Source organism: Musca vetustissima, unplaced genomic scaffold, assembly GCF_032173495.1.
Source record: "Musca vetustissima isolate MV318-11 ecotype Yass unplaced genomic scaffold, APGP_CSIRO_Mvet_v1 utg7864, whole genome shotgun sequence".
Classification (NCBI taxonomy): domain Eukaryota; kingdom Metazoa; phylum Arthropoda; class Insecta; order Diptera; family Muscidae; genus Musca; species Musca vetustissima.
The window spans coordinates 258,379-283,760 of record NW_026880792.1 but is presented as its reverse complement, the minus strand read 5'-3'; the positions used below and the strand labels follow the sequence as shown (position 1 = coordinate 283,760).

Sequence of the window (25,382 nt, the reverse complement as noted above, 5' to 3'; positions counted from 1 at the left end):
CTCTTTCAAAAAATTTAGATTTTAAAATTTGTCAGATTCTCCTCTCCACTTCTTATTTAATTTTTTTACACCATACTATTAAAATTTATAGCTACTTTTTTTGATTAATATATTTTATGTAAAATGTATACTTCTTTTTACTTCTTTTTTTAATAAAAAATTTAAAAACAATTGGTTTAACAACATTTTCAGCGAGATCCATTAGATATAGTAGTTTTCGCAAGCAAACAAATTTGGCCCTAGAGAAGAAAAGCTAAAAAACATGACCCTCATTAACCCCTAAATGCCTAATTTGGTAAATAAAAGCTATGCGTAGTAGTTTTGTTGTTGTAGTGATTTGCAATTAAGAGACAGGATAAAAAATTTGGCTAAAACAATGAAAACAAGTATAAAACGTAACAAATTGGCTTATATATGTATATGTAAGTATGTATGTAAAATAATTTTAATAGATGCGTTTTAAAATATGCTTTTTTTTAAATCTCCTATGTATATTTTTTGGTAACAAAGAAACGGATTTTCCATGAAAATCTAACAAAACAAAAAAATAAATTCCTGCTGACCTTCTTTTTGACTGGATTTAATATTTTTGTATTTTGGTATTAAGTTTTGGTTTCGGTTTGTTTTGCGGTTTTTTCTTTTGTTTTTGGTATCAAGAGTAGTTAGTATGTCGCTTAAGGTACTTAAATTAATTTAAAGCTTTTACAAACGTGTGTGTGTGGTATTTCATTTTTTTCTTTTCCATTAATTTTTTAATTTTAATTATTTCACAAAAAAATTATTAAAAATTTATAAATACATTATTTTTTTAAACTAAAATGAAGCTAAGGTTAGTGATTTTCGGTATTCGGTTAGCTGCTGCGGCTGCTGGCTGGCAAATGCAGGTATATTTAATTTTTTTTTCTTGGTTTTTTATTTGTTTTTGCAGTTATAAAAAATTTATAGATTTTTATTTATGTTTTCCTTTTGTTCTTCTTGTGGTTCGATTTATTTTGAGTTAATAATGTTGTTGTTTTTTTACTTCCGTTATTTTTAATATTTTTTTTGTAATTTTTAAAAAAGTCTTTGGTTTGGTTTAGAACGATCGATGATGAATTTGATGATGGATGGTTTTCGAGATGTTGTTGTTTTGTTGTTGTTGCTGGTTTGTTGGTTTTTTCCTTTTGTTTTCCTTATAAAGTGTGATAAAGATGTTGTTCTTGTTGCTGTTGTTGTGATGTTGCAGCAGTGTTGCCTGAAGTACTGGCCCTTATGCTTGACTCTCGTATTGGCTCCATAAATATTTCCGCATCCGTTGCGGTTATATCCGACGGCGGTGTCATTACAACGGCAGTGCTGCCGACATGTGTTGTTGGTAGTGTAGTAGTGTCGTTTTTGTTGTTGTTGCTGTTATTGGTCTTGTTTAAATGATTTTTGTTGCTGTTGTTGGTATTATTGTTGGTGGCTGTTGTTGCTGCATCTGAATTTCTAGTTGTGATATAATTTATCTCATGATCTGAATAAACTTTTGTTGTTGCTATATTTGGTTGCATAAACGTTGTCTCTGCTATGATGCGCTCCAACGCTGCATCAGCGTCATCCACATCTGAGGCATAGGTGTGCCTCAGGAATGCCAACGATGTTAGGTTGCGCAGACGCTGTTCGTAGCGTTTGCGTTCCTCCGACTCTAGCAGTGATTGTTGGGGTGACGTGGGTGTTGTCGGCGATGTTGGTGGCTGTGGTGGTGGCGGTCGTGATGGCGGCATCATAAGTCTTTGGTTTTCATCGAGTGGTGTTTGCAAACTATAGAGATCGTTATATGACATGGCGGCGGTAATGGCTGGTCGTTGTAGTTGTTGGTGGTGGTGGCGGCGGTAGTGATGGTGGTGCTGTGGGTGAAGAAAATGTTGCATTGGTATTGTATCAAAATTATGATCTAAATCTGGTGCGGACAGTGCGGTTTGCAATATGGCCTGATGCTATACCCAGATCTGTTCCCTTCGATCACGCGATCGCAATCAAAGCCTTTGCTAGCACCAGTCCTCTTCGTCGGAATCGGAGTGGCGTGCATGGTGGCTACCCTTTGGCTTATAGCCATTCATTACCGGCGAGGGTAACACTCTCCCCGTTCGGCCCATAGCAACCGCTTGTTCAAACGACAAGGGTGGTATGTATTCCAGTCTAAATTTCAATAAACAAAACAAAAATATTTAAATATTGAAATCTGAAATGGGAAATCTCTCCCGACTTACCTTTCTCTTTCATACTCCAACTCTCGTTCTCGTTCGTATAGCTCACGTTCTCGATCCCGATATTCATATCGTGGATCGTAGTCACGTAAGCGGTCCCTGTAACGAGCGCGATCCCGTTCACGTTCTCTACTGCTATAATACAACTCTCTAGGGTCCGGTATTAGATCGCGGTGGTTTACCAACGAGTGAACACTATGAGGTGTTGAGTGATGTGTCTGCAACAGAAAACAGAATTGGGGAACGCCAATTAATAAACATCTGTAGCTGGGTTGCAAATCATGCATAAGCAAACTTGACGAACTTGGTTGGAATCGAAAGAAGTAGTAGTAGTAGCAGAAGTAGAAGAAGAACAATTGGTAGGTGGGAATGTTGTGAAGACACGTTGTCCCCCGCATTCGTTTTTCGGGATATTTTTTGGATTTGTAGTATGAAGCCTGTTATTTTTTGTTTGTTACTGAAGTTCGAACGAAGTCAATGATCGGTTGTACCTCCAGAACTTCTCGGCCTGCCTGCCTGATTTTTTTCTCACTTTCTCTGTTTGTGTCTAATCGGATTTTGTTTTGCCTTACAAACTGAAGTTGCGTAGCAATTGGTTTTCATCACTACTAAAAATTAAAAGTTTTCGTATAACATCTAGGCTTTGAGTGATTTTTGTAGTTACACAAAAACAAAAATGCATTCATTCACATTAAGTTTAAAGTTTGATTTTCATTTGTTTTCACAATTTTAATAATATAACCTCGAGTTGGGCATGCACTCGACGAGCACTCTGTTCGGTTCGGTTAGTTTGAATTTATGAAACATTTAGAAAAAAATATGTGAATTATCTCTAAACTATTGACTGACTGACAAATGAATAATCGACAATCTGTTTGATTTTCTTGTACAGTAATTATTAATGTATGTATGAATGTAGTTTCTATTTGCAGGCAGAATTTGCTGTTGATTTTGGAAGTTAATACAATACTAAGTTCAAGCTGACATAACAGTGATTAAGGTATTTTGCGGCTATTCTATATAACTTCCAAAAATTGTCATAGATTTTTTGTGAGAAGTGATGTGAAAAGTATGTTTCCTATGGGAAGATCTAATCACAGAAAATTAATTATATTTTTGTATACGAAATTCGAATCAGTCCATTTAGGCCAATGTGCTTCACACACCCCAATTGATTTAAAGTATAAATTTAGATGAATTGTAGATCTTAAAACTTTTGCTTACTCACATCTAAAGTCTGGTGTTACCTGAGATTTTTAGAACAGTATGAAGAACAGCGAATTAGAAGCTCTTAGAATAGAAGTTCATAATTGTAATTGGTAGACATTCTGACTAGAAGCTTTGAATTATCGTATTTCAAAAATCATGATAGACAATTCAACACCAGATACAATATAAGAGCTCCTAGTTTAAAAATCCCTTAAACAAGCAAAATATAGAAAAGATTCCAAACCTTCTAAGTGGAGTCGGTTCATGTTTAATTTATGTGTACGTATAAGATATAGTAGAAGTTCACGGATGTTATATTTAATTTTAGGAAGGAAAATACAGACTGTAAAGGATAGATGTCACATTCTGTAACAACATCATTAAATACAAAAAAAAAAAAAAAAAAAAAAAAAAAAAAAAAATGTGGGGGAACTCCAATCGCAATACTGGTCGTATCGCTGATAACCTCTGTTTCAGTAAAATATTTTCTTGCCAAGAAATCGGAATTATATCTTGGATCATTATGTAATAATTCTAGTAGCATAGCAATAGGGATTATCTCTATGTCAAATTGCTTATAGTTTGCTTAAAGTATTCAAAAAGGTATAGGTGATATCATTTGACTGAAGTTATGTTAATAAGGCAAGGATGCATGGCATTTTTTCTTCTGATAATCCGAAATGCAAAACTATAGCCACATCGATTGGAAAAGGCAGTTACATCCTTAAAAATACCTAATACGACCATTATTTTAGGGACATTTTCTGGGAGTTCTGTTACTCATCCAATGTAAAACGAGCGCACAGGACAAACTTTGGATACCACCATAGGTACATAGAGAGTTACTTGACATGAGAGTTCCAACCCCATGTGGCTAAAAACTCCGATGTAATCCAAAAATGGGTGGGATCGTTTGATAGGACACATAAAAAAAATTTAAACAATGTTTTCCAGTGATATCATAGACTCTATTGGAGACCAGAAATGCTAAATTGCAGCAATTTTGATGATGAGGGAGGTATTATACTGTCGCGTCTTATACTGTTATGGTTAACGGGTTAACTGTAATGGTTAACGGGTGGGATTATAATATTATGTAAATCACTATGCACATGAAATATAAATTCCAGCAACTTTTAATGGGGATTTTTTCTAAAACTCCAAACTGTGGACCGAAATTGATAATGTATGGTAAGGTGCAACATGCGCCTAAAATCCTCAAAATACTTCTATTTATTTGGCCATACCAACAAAGGGGACAAATATTGAATACCTCTGTTAGGAAATATCGAAAATCGGGAGATATCAATATATGGGTATGATGCCTAAATGTGAACCCATATAACTCATTTTCGAACCGAACCCTTTAGTTTTGTATCTCGATACCATCCTGGCACTTAACAATTAAAATACCGAAAAGTGAGATTAATCATTATATGAGGGCTTTACCTAAATATATAGCTCATTTTCGAAACAGACCTTTCAGATTTGTATCTTGATATCCTTCGAATGTAGTATGATAAGAACAGATGTACAGACGGACGGAAATGGCTAAATTGTCATAGAATTCCACACTTTGCAGGATATAAACTGACAAGTTCGAGTTGAACCCTGATAATGCGATATAAATGAGTTAACGTTTTTAATATAAAAACGGGGTTATATGGGGCTCCCCCAAAAGATACCGAATATTAATAATTTTTGGTAGGGAGATTTGTTAACAAATACGAATCCAAAATACCATATTACTGCGAATTTGGTTGAAAAACGCACTCAAGTGGAACAAAATCTTTACCAATTTTGGGTGCACTTGCGTAGTATTTGCCACTTTTGGTTTCTCTAGCAACAACTGATCAATTTTCAAAACCCTGCATTTAGGTAGGCAGTAGGCGGATTGCCCTTGGAGGGATAGGTCCCTTCCATCAAATTCCTGGTTGTAATCAGACTACGTATAGTCTTATCCTCCTTTGGAGGGGCTACTGTGGTCGACTTTCTTTCAATTAAGAAGTCACTTGCAATGTTATTCGGATAGTTGCAAGAGAACTTCTGAATGAATTTGACATCCTGTCGTTGTCAGTAATAGTGTGCCCGTCCCCTCCCTTAAATCGGTTGCAGAAGTTAACTTCTCTCCGGTAAATATTATTGTCAAAGATCTCCTTGGCATTAAAGCGTTTGATAGTTTCTTGTGCTGATGATACATCCATCGTTTCGACGGGAGGGTTATCAGCACCAGCTTCCTCAGAAGTGTTAAGACTTCACTGCACGCCGTGGAGATAGAGTTGGGATCTTCATCCTCGCCAGGGATTGCATATTTTCTCATCATCGGGGAGGACTCTCCATGATTTGGAGGAATCATCAGGATTGTCATTGTGTTAATCACTCTAGTGCTAATCACAGTATCCATAACATCTTCTTCGTCTGCCAAGGGTAAGTCATTCCAGATATGAATCTATATACTCTTCTGACTAAGGCGTTAAGAAGTGGTTTCCTCAATAAGGTCGTGGAGATGGTCCGTATGTCCCTCCAGGCTTGCGTGGAGAGTGATTTGGTTTGATGAAATAGAAGAGTGGTGCGGTACATTAGCATTGGTCGTCATCCTTTTTTGGAGGTTGATTGGGATCTAACCTTGTGGATTTCGAGACTGAGGGTGCCAAGGAAGCCACACCATCATTAGTCGAAAAATCACTTTCAATAACATGTTTATTGTTTGAAGAATAAGGGGCGTGGGGTACTTAAAGGTCGGCACCATAAACGTTTTTGAAGTGAGTACTTGAGGTCAGCCATGGCATAGCCTCTTATCATGATAAGGACTCGTCAGCTAAGCTTTAAAAAGCTTTTTGAGGCGCTCAGGTATAAACGGGGTTTCGTTCGGGTAGAATCGGGACCGCGACTGCAACCTTTAACACTGATGGACACGAGGTCGGCAAACACCCTAGTGTTAAAGAGGCCAGTTATGTAGGAAGTGACTTAAGACCTGCGAATTTGATTGTCCGCGACTTTTTATTTATAATGAGTGGACGTCAGTCAGAAGTCAGTTCGACTCCCAGCCGAGCGATATAACTTTTTGATAAATAATAGTGGGACTCAAAATGTTGAAAATAGAGTTTTTTTTCGTTTGCAGTTGTGGATTGTGAAAATTCCCACACTTACGATTACGGTATGACAAAAACTAAAATAGTACCCGCAGGAGTACTCCCGTTCGAATTCAAGTAGAGAGGTGTGATCGATAAATTTCAGAATCCTTAATCTCCAACGGCGTTACAAATATCATATTTTTCAGACACAAATAAAGTTTAGTGATTTTAGTTCCTGAATGACGAACCAAAATAAGGAACTGGTTTTATTAAAAGCCCTATTTAAAAAAAACATATTTAGGGTTTTTAAATCGCTCCCGACGCTGATGCTTCTCCTATAAATCGGCCAAGAGTTTTTCTTCAAAAGACATAAATGGTCTTCAAAAACTTTAGCCATAAAATGCGAAAAATCAACTTGAATTAAGAATTTATAAAATTTTTGAGGACTCCGTCTAATATTTCAAGGTTTCCGATTATCACGTAATACCTTCCGTACTTCACTTGTTATATTCATAAAGCCCAATGAAACAATTCTTTTCTTGCAATATGTTTATTTTTGCATCATCAAGTCAAAACCAGTGTTTTAACGTCGAGGTATTCTTCATAAAATTTCCTTGATTCAAATTATATTAAATTTAATCCAGTGAAGAATGTCTTCCAGAAATCGAAATACTAGCACAGAGCCATAAATTGACATTATTTTCATTAGGCCTATATTTTGAAAATGACACACATGATTCGAAATAAACATTATCACTACTCTAAGTCGAATTTATGTTTATCTCCTACGCAACTATATTTTTATTGCGAAGCCATATGATTATGTGGCAAATGGTTCTATCCGGCCTTATATTGGCAAGCACTGGATAATATTTTCGAAATGCGATTCTTCATATCCTAAATTTATTTAAATGACTTTTTTTGTGTGGAATGACAAGTCGATACTTCCATTGGAAATGTTTTTGTATGTAGCGTTTTATTTCACATACGAAACCAATAATTATAAACAATAAACAAAAAACATATAAAACAAAAACACAACAAAAAGACGTTTTTCCTTTACACAGACATTTGTTTACTTACATGTGTTGGACTTGCATTTAATTTTGGAAAATTAATATTTGTTGGCTTTAGCTGCAAGGTCGATGGTTTACTGGGTGTGGGTGGCAAACGTCTACCACCACCACGGCGATGGTTTAAATTTGGGTAACTATGTTGGCCATGGGGTCCACCTATTTATTAAAACATAAACATAAATTGAATTTATTTATTAAAATATGTACATGGAGTTTTATAGTTTTGAGTCAATGTGTTAGATAATGAACTGATAAACAATAATATTAGTTTTTGTTTCTTTTTTTTAATGATTGAACAGATTTTTTGTATGTAAGTAGTAGTTGTTTTGACAAATGTTTTGTAGGCTGTTTGAAATGAAATACGTTTGATATTTTTTGTTAAATAATTTTAGACATCGAAAAATAAAAATATATTTAGTGCGTTAGTAGTACTTTTTGACATACAATGAGGTTTTCGAGAACATGCATGAGGGTTTTTTTTGTATATTTCTTTTTAGAATTTTATATGTATGTAATTGGATGAAAATAAAATTGTGTTTCAAATTAGTTTTATAATATATAAATATATATCATTTAATATATAATAGATCCTATTATACTTCCAAACTGAGAATCCGAAATTAAAATATACTACCTATTTCATTGAAAACTGGTCCAAATTCCCCAAATTTTTGAGGTATCCTAAAAAGTGAACCTAAATGGACTAAGAATTTTATTCTGATCTGAGAAATTGATCAAAAATTCAGAAATCTAATATTTTTGACTAGAAAAATCTAAAATTTCCGATTCGGTCTTATTATTATTAAATATCAATTAATATATTTTTATTCTATTTTTTTCAGTTTTTGAATGACATTCTTACCAAAGATTTCGTGTTGAAAATGGAGTACCTCTTGGTTATCAAAATGAGATAAGTGTTATTTAAAATACTTATTAAATTTATCCATTTTTTAGAAACACACTATTAACTACCATTTTGTATGAAATTATTTAATGCAGGAATCTTAAGTTTATAACATTATAGTCAAAATAAAATATTTCATTTGAACCTTAAGACCACATGCGCAGCATATTTTTAATTAAAATTATTATGGTGTCTCATTTTTGTCCTTTACATTCAAATAAACACGGATACATTTGTGCAGAACTCTCCTTTGGGGTCTGTTATGGTAGCTACTCCTTTCAAATTTGGTTTGATTATAGCCAAAATAAATCAGCCCATTCTAAGTACCACTCATTATGCGTTCTGTTATGGGAACTACTCCTTTCCATTACATTCAATTTTCTATTTTCATTGGTGCGTATTTTTCATTGGGTATACTTTGGGTTGAACGGAGTAGCTTGCCCCAGAAAATACAAGGTATTTGGCGCTTCAAATATCCCCACTGACAAGTTAAGGACAGGAAGGATCGCTATGGTACTTAAAGCTATGTGGAGTAATCTATTCAATTCCCCGCATATATTGTACCAATCCATTAAGGAAAAACTAACAATTCTTCTGGAATCATACGTGCGCTGTGGACTAAAGAAAAAGTTTATTCAATGCAGGAGCTCTTTGACTTGACCAAGGTAAAAAAAATATGGATGTACAAGACTCTGGAGACTTCGAAGAACTACTTGTGGCTCTGAATGACTACACAAAAGATCCCAAATGCATGAATACCCACTAGGAAGAAATCAGTGCTGTATGTCTGCGATCAGAGATATGTAAGACTCGTACAATTCCGCAACAAAAACAACATCATACTGAGATTTATCTACTTCAAATTATAGTACAAACCAGTGAGTTCTAACATTCTGCGGATCTATATTTTTAACATGGGCAATATTTCCGAATTTGGTATTTCCGGATTGAACTTTTACGCCATAACTGCATTTATATTTTGAGCATGGCCAATATTTCACATTTGCAGCCTCATGTCACATCAACAGCTCCTTTTTCTTACCCTGCCATATTTTCCGAATTTTGTAATTCTGGATTGAACATTTACGCCATAACTTGCAAATTTTTAATTTACACAGAAAGGTCTTTATTGATTTGACCTGCTGAATATTGGCCGATTATTATCAAAACAGCCCTTATAATTAGTTGGCCAGATTCCCTTCCTCATGTAATTGTCGCCGAACCTCAATCAAAATTTCCTAGCCATCAGAGCGTAATTTACGCCATCTAATGTGGTAATACTAATACTAATCAAAATCCAATATCCCTGTAAGTATTGAATTATAACTCCTACATTCGAGGACATACACCGATATAAGTGGTACAAATTTAAAGGTCAGTCACTCCTCTTGCCTACACTATCAACTTCTCGGGTCTATGTCCATCAGACTAAATATATACGCCATAGAACAACAGACGACAGTTTTTCTAACAAAATTTTCTTCAACGATGGAACAAATTTCTCACTCGGAGGTTATGATCATGTGATACCGACTTTTTGCCTGCTATTGAAAAATAGGACTTGGGCTACGCTACACAACTTAAGGCGATAGGCAAGAAAAATTTCCTATCACGTAATTTCTCGTCGTTAAGAATCGACATTCGTCAAGTTATGGCTGAGATACCGTCCAGCATGTGTCAACAAATGGTCTCAAATTACCTCAAAAGAATCAATGCTTGTGACATTTCGCGTGGAGGTAATTTAGATGCTGTTTAATAATAACCAGTAAGGGAAGTATATTATACTACTCTATACAACTATATTATACTCTTCACTTTGGGTACATAAAAGAGATAATCATATGTACAATATCCTCTTGATAGAATACACATAGCTTCTTGGGAAGACCATTGAAATGAAATCGGACGAAATTAACTGCTTGAAGTACATATGTTGGTATTTGAACTAAATTAAAATAACCCATACACATAGCAATCTGACATTTATGAACAATTTTATGTCAATCATTTGTATGCTGCAGCACAGTGCGCAATGAAAAATTTTCTTGACTTAAATCCAACACAATGGAAACTATATATAAATCTGAAACGACTACAATCTAATACGCTACGTAGTATTTCATGTAAAGCGAACATACATAGGCTCCATTTGGACATTTGCATAAAATCGGACAAAAATATATGTGGGAGCTATATATACATCTAAACCGATAAAATGGAAATCGATTCCAACAAAACTTCGCATACATCAATCAGGGCATATGTCAATACTCTGTGCAAATGTTTGTCTCAATAGGACAAAATTTGACAGTATGGTGCTCCATTCAAATAAAATCGGACAAAACTATATATGGGAGCTATATGTAAATCTGAACCGATTTCAACAAAACTTCACGGACGTGAATCTGTACTGGACTTAGTTCAGTACGCTGTGCCAAATTTTGTTCGGGTTCGTCCTTGGGCCAAATAAGTGACCTGCACCACAGTGTGGTGAAGAGTATAAAAATTGTATATCATGAACAAAATAAAACCTCGAAGTGGATAATCCTGTAATTTTTTACGTAGGTCTACGAGAATTTATATACAATAAAATATTGAAACACTTAATTTTATTTTCATCCATTAATGATAATTATGCTTACAGCTAGTAATAGAAAAATTATAAGAAAAACAAATAATATTTATTTTTATTGATATCACAACAACAAATTTCTACAACACAAGTGAAACACAAAAAAATATATATTTCAAGGTGAGAACAACACAAAAAGTACAAATATACCCACAAAAAGAAAATGAAAAACCACATTAAGCATAAAAAAGTAAAAAACGAAAATAAAAAACACAGCTTCAATATATCCAGCACAAAATTATATCGAACGAGAATGAGAATTACTTCTAGATTTGATAGATGATTTTAAGAACGAACGCATAACCCACTGAAGACGAAAAAAAATCATACGGATGGAAGTTGTTTGGTTATGATGACTGACTGACGCATGACACAAGTACGAGAATGACAAGAGTGATGAGAGGCGGCGCAACACATTGATTTGACATTTGGTTAGTAGTAAACTAGGTTCTTGGATTCAAAAAGTGTTAGGCAAACGTATATTTTTTTAAATTTATTCGGTTATTCAGATGATGAGATCGATTGATTGACTGAGTCCACAGGAGACATGTTTTGATTTTTAGTAACAGAAAATAGGTATTTATTATTATTATGGGACGATACGGACGGATGATGGCCAAATTACGGAATGCATTTTGAAATGAAGTGACTCTGCGGCTGACACATTCAACTAAGGTTGTTATTAGGAAAAAAATTCAATTCAATTCGATAGTTAAACTGCACTACGTAGACAACAAAATAGGAGGTATGACTGTCAGTTTTGAATGATGAGGCGCTGCTGTTTGCTACATTCTCTAGTTGTGTGTGTGTGTGTGAGAGAAAGGTTTGAATGTGTGTCTTTGTAATTTGCTAAGGAAAATAAAACGGAGTAGAATAGAGTTGACTGTTTCATTTTGAATAAAGTGTTCTTTGTGTTGTTGTAGTTGTTCAATTCGAATGAAGGATATTAAAAGAAATGGGAAATATCCTTTGTAAGCTAAATGCATGAACTGTATTTGAGACAAAACAAATACAATAACGAACAGTGTAACTGTGAAAATGAGCGAGAGAGAGAGATAGTACGAGAGCGAGATTAATAGACAAATCGAGTATAACAATTTTTTTGAATGTTATATGTTATGTATATGAGTATATATTATTATGTAAATATGTATGCATGTTTTTGACAAAGGCAAGACAGACAGACAGTAAGATAGTAGATAGATAGAGATCAATGTAGATAGAGAGAGAGAGGAAGTAACACAGATTTTAGAGTTAGTCTAGAAATTTGTTGTAGTAGTAGTGTAAGGCGATTTTGTTTTTTGTATTTTTTCTGAAAATTATGCGCATGTAAAATTAATCGATTATTTGCTGTATTATGTATGACTGTTGCGTATTTTTGTTTATTGTTTTGTGAATGTGAGAGACAGAGTGTTTGTGTGAAGAGAGAGAAAGTACCCATATCAATCCCATAGCCAAGTCTATCTCTTTCACGCATCTCCTGCAATCGAGCAGGACTCGGTGATCGTGATCTTTGACATAGACTTGTTGTCCCATATGAGGGATAAGGCAGTTCAGGGCGTCTGGTGTGGCCACCATAACGTGACGGTGAAGGCGAACGGGCCGGACTTGTCGATGCTGACCATGAACCTGTATATTATTATTATTTTTTTGTTGGTTTGGCGTTACCATATAAATATCGAAAAAAGAAAAAAAAAACAACAACAAATAGGCAATAAATAATAGATACACATACGAAGTTAGGTTAAACGAACAAACGAAAAGTATAGCATTTTTGTGTTTCGTATATTTGTCGTTAGATTAGTCTTTTCTTCTTAACTTTATTTTCGTTGAGCAAACAAAATATAATAGAATAAAAAAAACTTAAAATAAATACAAATTCTAAAATATGAATTTAAAGATATAGAATATTATATGTTATATAATATAAGTAGCAGTAGGAGGAGAAGAAAAATGCAAACTAAAAAATAAATAGATTGGGTGAACGAAATATTGGGTATTAGCTAGTTAAAATCATTGTTTGTATAATTAAATACACGTCAAATATCAAAACATAGTAAATTACTTATATGTTTTCAAAGAAAATTATAAAATAGAACCAATCGAACTGACAGCGTATTTCAGTACGATGTGCTAAATTTCGTATCAATCGGATAGATATTGTGTCGACTTTAAAAGTTTGTCAGAATGTTTGATATAAAAATATAACTAAATCTTTAAAAAACGTTTATCGTTGGTTTTATTGCATCTGTCCTAGGTGATGCGGCTGCCATGTATCGCTACATATTAGTGTTGCCATTTTCTGTCTAGGTGGCGCTATCTCATTCATATTTTATGTTATTATCGTGTGGCCTGGTCCAGATGTTGACAGTAGAGATCAGAATGGGCCAAATGGAAGCAAATCATAATAAATAACACCCTTCCAGTCCAAACAAATGCATAGCAGTATGATTCTAGCCATCAGCACGGCATTTCCTCCCTGTAGTACCACACACTAAATTTAATACTAAATAATATCACAGTAAGTAGACTCCTGCAAATATTTGCGTATAACTCCCACATCCGAGTGCATAAAACAACATGAATGATGTAAATTTAAAGGTTAACCCATCCTCTTGGATATCATATCAACTTCTCAGGACCATGTCCAGGAGTAAACTTTGCCATTTTGGGCCATTTGACTCGCTAAATATTGATCGATCTTCATCAAAGCAGTCATGCTTATTCTATGGTAAGGCGAAACATGATTGTGGCCTCCAGAATGACCTGACAAATTGACAAAAATCAAGTTCATGGACAATTTCATCCCCTAGATCTTCCTTCGTGACGATTGGTAAATAACTGTGTATTGTATTTACAAATTATTATGGACAGACGGACGGACACAATTGTATGGATCGACTCAGCTAGTCGAGATATGACTATCGGTATATTAAAAGGTCTAGGACTAATATATCACAGAGTTACAAACTGTTGAGATCACACAAAGCTATAATACCTTCACAACATTGTTGATCTGGAAATCATTTCGCAAATTTTAGAATAGTTTCTAAAAATATTAACCAGTTATGGGGAAGGTTCTGGAGAAAATGGATCTATATAGTCTGTCTTCATTGTTTAGTACAAATATGAATGTACGTAAAGTTTATACCACATCAGATTCTCCATTTACCTTGTGTGAAATACAAGACTACATACGAGTATGCTTATTTCTGGCCAAGGATACACTAAGTGTGGGCTTGATCCATCGAACGTTTCCATTGCATAATTTGATTTTTTGTAACATAAATGGTCCGACGTACGACCATGTGTTGCGTCGTTTACAATGACTTGAAAATTTAATTTGACATAAAAGGTAGTAGCTTGGGGTATAAGGTTGGGTAGATGCTATATTCTGTGCGACCTGTTTGGAGTTCTACTAGGAGCAGAGAATGTCCGTGTGACAAATTGTTAGATGTATAAAATGTAGTAAACGTATACGGTTATTTTAGAATAATATATATCATTTTTGCACATATCTGAATATTACTTAGAACGGATAAAAAATTCCAAACTTTTTTGAGAATAAAATTTTGAAATTTGATATGGATTTGAGTAAAGCATACGTAATTTTCATGTATGTCATTTACGTCACTGTTTCTGACAGACCATCTCTGACTAGGAGCAGTTTAAGACTATGAACCTGACCGAAAATCTTCAATAGCAGATGCTGTCAAGGCTTTTAGGAACGCAAAGAGCCTGCCAGTTGGGTGTTAGAGTTCACCGTTTAGGCTGTCGTTCATTTCCAAATCAAGTAATGTTTCGGCCTGGATTTACACTGCAACCGGGTCCCTGACTTATAGAGAGTTACGTTTCTCACCCATACCTGTACCTCGGTTTGTGAGTGTTTGGCGGCCTTTGACTGGTATACCACATTTGTTTGAATTATTGTTAGAAGTTCGAAAAATGAAAAAAGAATTTTATGCACAAAACAGATTGTGTTGAACTAGCCCTAATATAAATGGTGATTTTTAAGAGCTATAGGAAAGGAATTTCTTTCAAATCTGGTTCAAGGATTGAAGCTCGTTTATAAAACGAAAAATGGTTAAATTATAAACCAAACTGAAGATTTTTTACATTGAAACAAAGATAATAGCTCTTTATTAAAGAATTTCGCTTCAATGTATTTGTCAATGCAATGCAAGGAGTCAATTTTTAGATAATGATCGGAATTTGCATCGTATAGAACAATCGTTATTTCGTATTGGCAATTAGAAATGCGATAGGTCAGGAGATGTGTGGTATGGGGAAATAACACAGTACTAAAAGATGTTAGGCAAATATTAGGTTGGGAAGAAGAAATCTATTTTTTCGGCAGATGGCTGTATTGATAGATCACTCGTAAAGTATCGATCAAATAATTTCAGATTTATCCTCGTGGAAAGTGTGACATTTCGCAGTAAAAAAAATATTCTGCTGTTTTTTGGTGCATTAAGTTGTGAGTTATAGGGTGTTAAAAATGAAAGTGAACAAAGAGGAAATTCGGTACATTTAACGGTTTTTCTTTGACAAATGCAAGCCAAGAGGCTAAAATTGTGAATGGTGAATGTGAATGGTTCCGATATTGTAACAGCCAATTATGTGCAATTTTGGTTTCATAGATTCCGTTCAGGAATTTTTGCTGTTAAAGGTCGTCGCACAGGTAGGCCGGTAGAAATGATGATCGAAGTTGACTGGCATGTTAGCAGTCGTGACATCGCCCAGGAGCTAAAAATCGACAAAAAGAATATAATGGATTTGCTTCTCTCCAAGTTCCATCGTATTAAAAAAATTAAATACGGGCATATTGTATTTGTTTTTGAAGTACGATATGCATTTAATAAAATAGAGATTACGTTAATCAGAATCAGAGATGGTCCGTCAGAAACAGTGACGTAAATGACATACATTTTCGACGTATATTACATACGTCAGAAACGTCGGAAACCAACCCAAAACACTAGGTTTTTGACAAAATACTTATTTCCATTATTGAATTTGGAAATTACGTATGCTTTACTGAAATCCATAAAAAATTTCAAAAATGTTTTCTCCAAAAAGTTTAGAATTTTGTATTAGTTCTAGTCCCCAGAAATATGTAAAAATAATATGTATTTTTGAAAATAACGGTATATGGTAATAATATTTGAATAAATGACGTTTTCTACATTTATTGCATTTTATACAGGTATATGACGTTTTCGACGTTTACACCTTTTTGACAGCCGAAAACCTAAAAATTCGTCATACGGACCATCCCTAATCAGAATATTAATTGCGCCCGTGTTATTTCTTTTGTTTGCTACACAAAGCTATAATACCATGACAACATAGTTGTGTAGGGTATAAATAGAGGTCAGTATGTGTCTAGGGGGGTATATTTGTCGCCATTGACAGGCTAGAGGAAGTCGCAACTTAGACAGACAGGAGTAATTAGAGAAATATGTTTAATATTTGCGAATTCCTTGGTGGAAGAAAGGAGAGAATACTAAAGCTAATAAAGGGAAGTTCCAGCATACGTTTTATATTTCCATATCGTTGTAACTTTAGGGGTGTGGTGTGTATTTGCCAAAGAAGCTCTCAAGTTATAATAAATTGATATTTTCAATAGTTTAAGTTCGTCTATACCTTTTGTTTTTGGACATACTTGTAATAAGTTCAGGAGTGGTATTATCAATATTAAACTACTCTTATCATAATATCATAAATGAACTATGTAAATAGTAATTTTAACTATGTTTGTATATTTGACATGATTTGTAAAAATAATGAAACATTATTTTTCTTTATAATATTGAAGAGTAAAAGTATGTAGGAAAATGTAAAATGTTGTGCTGTAATATATACTCTTTTCTTAGTGTTTTGCACCCTGATTAAAAATGGGATTAGATTTCAGTATGTTTTGTTTTTTGGTATTGTTGCTTTTGTTCACAACAACAGACAACATTAAATTGGTGTCATGCAATTGTTTCAATTCAATTGTTTTGTTTTTTTTTTAAATTTTTTTATAAATGTGTTAATGTGTGGTTGGTAAAAATCCACAATGTTTTTTTCAGTATTTCAATATACGATAAAATGGGAAAAAGTTACATAGAATAAATAAAAAAATAAATATTTATAAAACATAAAATTTACAATAAACATGCATTATAAAATAAAAATTTAGAGAAAAAACAATGTACGTATGGTTGTCGTTTTTTGTTAATTATAAAAAGCCATAGGATAATAATAAAAATAAAATCATAAATTGAATAGAATTTTATATAAATAATATATATTTTTAAAATAAACTTTATATATTGTATAAGAGTTTCGAAAAAGAACACACCAAAAATTCAAAATGTATTTTTGTAAATTTATTTATTTTTTGTTTTTGTTTTAAATAAGACAAAAATAAATACCTCTTGGATAACGCGCATGATGACCATATCCTCTTGGGTGACGGGTTTCCTTGACCATCTCCACCACATTAGATACAGTATCAGAGAACCCAATATCATGATGTGTGTATGGATGGCCACGCCGTCGAGGACTTGGTGATCTATAAAAGAAGAAGAGTTGTTTTGTTTTGGTTGATTGCTTGCTTGTCAATAAAATCACAGAGTAATCCATAAGAAGATGTAGAAGAAGAAGTGGGAGTAGTAGTAGAATAACAGCGATCTGCAGGGTGGTGTTGTAACAAAAGATCTCCGATTTACGATAGGTAAAAATAAGTAGTATGGGTCTACGAAATCGAAGATCTTTTGTTTATCAACCACCACCACCAGCTAGCTATATTTGCGTGATGCTTGTTGGAAAAAAACTTGTTTAAAGCAGTGCTGATGATAGCTTCATTTATATACATATAGAAGATTAATATTGCGGAAGAAAAAGTTTTTAAATGATGGCGATGATTTGTGATTGGGTGAGTTTGTTTGTGAGAGAAAAGATCTTCAGCATGGGTAGTTTAATTTTGTATAGAAAAAAGAAATTTGTCAATTGTAGTTTCACGTAGAATTAAATTTCAAATTTCAAAACCTACTTTGAAAAGAACTGTTCTTGAAGTTATGACAAATATCGGACCTTAATACGTTGGAATTCACTTCGCAGACGCAATTTCGCAATAACTTCGTTATAAATACAAATTATCAACTAATAACTCGGTTAACCAACACCGATAATTTATTTCAACTCAAAAGAAAAATAAACCAAAATTTGAAATTATACAACATTAAAATATGTTGCAACTGATGAAAATCGTGTGGCAGTAGAATTTAGAGGAACATGTTTAAAATTGTCCAATTTCATGGAGGGATTTCATAAAACAGGAAAGTTCCATTGTATGGAAACAGTTCTATATGAACATCTTGTATTTCCATTAGGAGTGCGGTATGCGTTTAATAAAATAGAGATTGGTATGGGGTAGATGAGCCTATCCTTCCACATAGTAAATCCAAATCTAAGAGATGAAACGATGTTTAATAGCTACAGTTCATCAGAAAATCGGGTATAGTTATCATGAGATCAGCAGACGTCTCATCAATATGTGACAACTTTTGAATCTCTGTGGACTTATTTCCGTATTTAGACAATATCAGGATTAGCCTCCTTCCCATTGCATACTAAATGCTATCCAGCGTGCTGTGCAAACGACGGAAGCCAATGATCAATGATATTATTGGATACTATCAATGCGAGTTTAGACCTGGCAAATGGACTATAGACCAGATTTTCACACTGTTTCAAATCCTGGAAAATACCCACGAAAAATACATCGACACATAACAAACTAAGTCGACGAATAACAAAGCCGCATTCGACAGTCTGCTTTCAGCATTCCTGCAAAATTAATACGGCTATGCAGGATAACTTTAACTGCCACAAGGCCAGCACTTAAAGTCGGAAAGGACCTCTCGGAGCCCTTCACTACCGAACGAGAACTCAGACAAGGTGACAGTTTGTCGTGTAACTTGTTTAACATCCTGATGGAACTTGTTTAACATCCTGCCAGCAGTTAAAGTCGGAAAAGACCTCTCGGAGCCCTTCACTACCGAACGAGAACTCAGACAAGGTGACAGTTTGTCGTGTAACTTGTTTAACATCCTGCTGGAAAAGGTCATACGAGATAAAAATGTGAACAGAAATGGCACTCTGTACACTAAATTGCGTATGTTAATCGCATACGCCGACGATATCGACATAGTTGTCGTACACAACAGCTACTTTTGAACGATATGAGAAGGAGTTTGCAAAGTGGGACTGACAGTAAATGGCGAGAAGACCAAGACGTCCAGTAGACTCGGACCAAATGTGGAACATTAAAACCACAGCTTCGAGTTAGTGAAATGTTTTATATACCTCGGTACCGTCATAAACAAAACTAATAAAATCAGCTTAGAAATCCGGAGGAGAATAGCAATTCAAAACAAGGCCACCTCTCGCTAGACCAAACTCACGCTCTAAAAGACGCAACAGATACTACCCGTGCTGTTGTATGGATCTGAAGCATGGATACTTGCGCAAGCAGATGAGACAGCTCTTGGAGTGTTTGAGAGAAAAATTATACGAAGGACCTATGAGACAATTTGCGTTGACGGTGAATATCGACTTCGAATGAACTATGAGTTAGTTGTACAATCTATTTTCAGAAATAGTCAGACGTATCGAGCTGCAGCGACTACAACATTGGGTAGGTCATGTTGTGATAATGGATGAGGATGCCCCATCTCAAAAGGTATACAAACGCGAGCCAACTAATGGTTCTCGCAGAAGGGGAAAGCCACGAACTCGACGGAAAGATCAAGGGGATGATGACATTGGCACATGGTCTTTCAAATTGCGCACAAGATATGTCCCGTTTTTTTGTGTGAAAGCGAGCTTTGTTGTCATTTAAATATTTGTATAACTTATTAGGTTGGGGAAAAAGAAGTCCATTATTTTATATGAACTATATGACTCTATTTAAAATGCTTAGGAATGACCGATTTGGGCCAAATATGCGCCGTTTTGTTGTATGATTTGTTGTCATTTTAAAGGTTTCATAATTTTTTTAATGCTCTCTAGAACATTTTGTAATGCAAGAGGAAGATGATTATCGAAGTTTGGAAGAAATAATGAGATATGAATAGTTAGGATGAAATCGATTATCTCCATCGATAGTTATCGTGCGCATCAGCCAGCCAGACAGACGGACAACCGGCGGACGGACGGGCGTTTGTAAATCGGCTGCAAATTTTCTGAAACGGATTTGGTGTATATACCCTTATTAGCCATAATGTCGTAGAAAAGTGGAATGGGTGCTTGAACAACAGGCGGGTCCAATTTTCAAATATGTCCTTGGAATATTTGTGATTCAAAAGAGCATTTACTTCGTTGTATGGGATAGCTGCTCACAAAGTTGTCAGAGATCGGCTGTAGTGAGATTGCTCTCTAGGCGAGTTATTTCCGGGACGGGAAGGCTTGCGTCGTGGCAGCCTGTGCTTCGGTTTGTCCACAGGGTTTCATTTGTGGTTCATGTATATGGAACTTCATGATGATGGATCCTTTGCTACGGGAGCTAGCAGCCTCCTTCAAGGTTTGTGCGTATGCGGACGACTTGCTCATCGTGGTAGAAGGGAATATTCGGCTTGAACTGGAAAATCTTGGCGAGCAAGCTATGCAGATGGGGTAAACCTCGAGTGAACGAGTTGGAGTGAAGGTTGCAACCGAGAAGAGGACGCTTATGCTACGGAAAGGTATGCTGGCACACAGTCGTTCTCCCTTCATTCGAGCTGGTTTTTTTTACTGCTTCTAGTACTGTTAAGTATCTCTAAATAACGGTATATATAAGTTGAATTTTCTTGCTCACTTTGATCGGCTGAAGGAGAAACTGACGAGGCGCTGCAAATGCAGATTGACGCCGTGCCGCTTGATCTAGAGGTGAGATGTAGGGCTCACGTCTTCTGATGTGGTGGATGGGGATAGTACGTGGTACAGCACTATTATTCGGGAGTGTGTTGGTGATAAGTGGAGGACTAGCTGCACGGACAATGACAAAGGGAGGGTGACATACAAAACAAGACCAAAAAAAAGTTATTTTTTCCATTAATAATAAGCCTAAAATATAATATGATGGTCAGTACAGCAGCTTTCGAGCTATAGCGGGCACTGACTTCGAGAAAAATTCGACAATTTTTTTTTTTTCATTTTTTTTAAAAAGGGTTCTGCTTATATTTTACTCCATAGTTTGCGACATACATGTACTTTAAATTTCCCTTCGGACTTTTCATTTCAGACCTAACCATCATAAAAAGATTACTTCTATATTTATTCAATATAGCAAATTGCAAATGTGCATATGAACCAAATTGTTACTGCTCTCTGAATCAGCAAACAATTCGATTGTGTGTGTTTTCTTTTTTGGAAGTTTTCAATTTCACAATAAAAAAAATCAATGCGTTTGAAATATAGAAATAATCTTGCGAAACAAATATCCGATCATACACATTTAGGGTAATAATCAGCAGGGTGAATACTAGAATCAATCGGGCAACAATTATATGTGCATTCTTACAACGAAGGTCGCAAAGTTCAATATCATTTGTGGGATAATATTTTTTCTGAGGTCATTCAATCATGCAGAAAGTAAAAAAAAATAATAATACTAAAAACTCGTTTTCAAAACAACCTTTCATTGTCAATTGAATAGTAACAGAAAATTTATAAATAAACCACCTTTAAACTGATAGTTAAAATTCAGTAATTCGTAGGAACAATATTCTATCTGAGATCTTTTCTCCACCAGAGATAGTTTGATGATTATTGATATTGATGAGCATGGTATAGATATAGAAAAAAGAAGGCAGCACGTAGATTATTAAACAAGAAAATCTTAGAAATCTGTAAGCAGAAATAAAAAATCCTTTCACATTACAGTGGGCAAATGGAAAAGTTACCTTAAACTAGGTGATCGGCGATGACCATTTTGATAGGCGTGTCCAGGATGTAAATGACCAGCATCGGCACCGGTTAATGATTCCTGAGATGGATGCCTGGGTGCATCCCTTAATTCCAGCATCTAGAATATTAGTTTAATTAATGGGAATAAAAATAAAAAATTGATATTAGGAATGTATTTTTAAAAATAATTTTTTAGGATTTTTGTTTTAATAAATAACAATATGAAAACAAATTCGAAACATATTACAAATAAACTTTAGTTTTGGTAAAGGTGTATTGGATTGGATTATGAACTATAAATATTATTATCAATGTGGATTGGTTGATTGGTTATTTTGGAGTTACAATGCAGGATTATAGGGAAAAACGGGCGGGCGGGGGTAATGTAACATTTCAAAATATATATATTGAGTAAAATATATATTTTTAATTAACATTTAAACATTTCATTGAAAATAATACTACTTAGTATTGTTTTGGTTTTTTGTTTATAACAATATTATATATGTATATAAAACTAATGATGATGATATACGATAACTAACCATTGATATATAGAGAGAGAAATCCCCTACATTAAAAATTCATAACAAATTTCATTTTCATATGATGGCTTTTGTATTATGAATTTTTTTCTTTTTCTCATATTTTTGTTGTTGTTCTAATTTTTATAATTTTTGTGTTTTTTTGTAATACAATAATTTTATTAGATTATATTTTTTTCTATTTTGTAGTTTTTTTCTGTCCTATATTTAGAACTATATTTTTTTGAAAAGAAAAATTTAACTAAAACTTTTTTAAATTAAAAATTTAAATTTGAAAAAAATATTTTTTAACTAAAAAAAATTTATTTTTTTAAAAACAAAAAAACTACAAACTTTTTTAAGATAGATTAAAAATGAAAAATAATAACATATCACACTAGTTGTGATGTGACCTTCTATTTGCATCTATACAATTTGTGGCAAAATATACATTAATTTAATTTAATATTTGCATTCACTAATATTTTGTTTATTTTCGAATAACACATTAAGGCAATATTTACAGCGAAGCAAAGCCATACTTACCATGTATTGTTAATATATTTTTTTTAGTGATAAATGATAAAAAAATAATTAATACAAATAATACTGATGGTAAATGAGTGTGTATTTGTTGCTATGTACAGTGGGGTGTGGTGCTAAAAATGATTGTATGAAGCTATTTGTAAATTATTTATTTACAATATGATCTATTAAATATATTTTATATTGAAAACATTATTTTAATCCCAAATAATATTTATTCAGCTGAAAGTAAATTTATTGGCACGATTCCTTTAAGGATTTGAATTTTAACCCAGCTCCTGCAAAATGTTTGACCAGAAGAAAATTACAAACAAATTGAGAAGAAAGTCAAAATAAAATGACATGTATCACTGGTTTTTGTGATGTCTCCAAAATCATGGTAACTCTTCGGTGAAATGTTATTTTTATTCTTATATTATTTGTTATTGGAGTTCTTGAGTATATTCCAGAAATGAGAGAAGAAGAAATGTGAGTAAAATGCATAAGACATTTTATAAAATGTACAATGTGTACACATTTCTTAATGTATACCGTGGATACATATGAAAATCGAATATATTCTGAAGCGAATCTTTTGGAATAAAATTATTTGCGGACGCAAAAAAAAACAGGTGACTGCAAAAATAGACAGGCAATAATTTTTGAAAATTGTCGTAATATTCGAAATCACATAAGATACTCATTTAATATTTTTTTTTTTTTTTTTTTTTGAAAATCAACTAAGAAAATTTGAATGCCAGATTTAAAAAATAAATATATTTAAAAATATATTATTATTATTTCTACATACAGTTTGAATTATTTTTATTTAAGTCAGTTTTTCTCTTTCGAAATACAAATCAACATAGAAGGATATAAAAACGACCTATGGCACTTACTGGGAGAACATAAACAAAGATGTTTATATTTTGTATAAAAAATTAATTAGTTTTGATGGAAATGGTCATTATTTAAAAGAGATTTAATCTTATTTCTGGGATTAAGGGGTAGGCATATACAAGGAAAAATATGCTTCTTTAACCCTTTGAGCCCCGAATTTTTTTCCGCAATCATAGAACAAATTTCTGTTCACCGATTTAATGCAACTATCCCAAATAGGACATGCTCAAAATTTGACATCGCTACATCCTTGCATTTGGGAGATACAGTACATTCTTTCGGAAAAATTAAAGTCCAATATCAAGAAAACCAAATGCAAAATCTGCTGAAAAATCATTTTAAATTATTCTCTATATTAATTTTTACAAGAATCAAAAATAATTTTGATGGCAGAATTCATACAATTTAAAAACGAAGCGATTTAAATAATTTGGACTGTATACAGAAATTGGTACTGTACACAAATTTAGCCTCTTCTCTATATTGAAAAGCTGATAACTTTACCAACACTTTGAATTTTTTTATTTTTCTCTTGATATGATATGAAACTAAATTGATATGAAATCCAAATAATACATATCTACTAGCTGCATATTAAATATAAGCTCTAAAACATTTTGTTGCCTGTGGGCAACATTGGGCCACAAAGGGGTAAGGGGACCCCCATTCACCATTTCAAATTTTCAAGGAAATCCCTTATTTTCAATAGCGGGCATGATAACTGGAACATGGGAATCCTAAAATTCCAATGGCATTAGAAAGAGTACATGTCTGGATCTCGTATGTACTAGGATTATTGACTTTGCACAAAAATTAACAAACTGCAGATATCCAGGTTGGAAACTTGGGCTCAGACATTTAACACACCAAAAATGACACATGATCTTTATATGGATAATATGTAGAAATATTACCCACTTTTTATGAGGTCTATATACAAGGATTAACAGATATTTTGGTAGGAGAATTTGCAACCCAATGAAAGCTCAAAATATCATATCAAAAAGAACTCGGTTAAAAAAACATGTCTGAAATTATTAAAATAGCAAATATTGGTGGGACCAAGCAAGAAAAGCAAAAAAAAAAAAATTAGTCACCCAATGAGGACAAAAGATATTTAATTACATTCATCCATAATCCTTACAACTTCAAAATAAGAGGATACGATAATCGAAAACAATTAATGGGCCGATTTGATGTATTCGGTATGCTAAAGCTGTTAAAAAGTCAATGCGATATTTGGTGAACAATGTGCATCAAAATCATTATAGAAACTCCATAAGTGCGTGTTAATTAATCAATACAATTTTATTATTTTTAATGAACAAGAATTTTCTTAGCCATTGTGAAAATTTGAAGCCATGGTACGCCACAC

At 33.7% G+C, this 25,382-nt stretch overlaps 1 protein-coding gene across 1 annotated transcript in view; it reads right to left on the bottom strand.

Annotated features, from left to right (window-relative positions):
* Positions 1–1,774: 1,774 nt before the first annotated feature.
* Positions 1,775–25,382, bottom strand: part of LOC133326658 (voltage-dependent calcium channel type A subunit alpha-1) — a 186,202-nt gene continuing 162,594 nt past the window's right edge. The window contains exons 27-32 of the mRNA XM_061535282.1: positions 22,055–22,176; positions 17,543–17,682; positions 12,561–12,752; positions 7,595–7,743; positions 2,232–2,446; positions 1,775–2,160 (exon numbers count right to left, since the gene is read on the bottom strand). Coding sequence (XP_061391266.1) covers positions 2,010–2,160; positions 2,232–2,446; positions 7,595–7,743; positions 12,561–12,752; positions 17,543–17,682; positions 22,055–22,176 — 969 coding nt within the window. The 3' untranslated portion in view covers positions 1,775–2,009. The remainder of the gene's footprint in view (positions 2,161–2,231; positions 2,447–7,594; positions 7,744–12,560; positions 12,753–17,542; positions 17,683–22,054; positions 22,177–25,382) is intronic.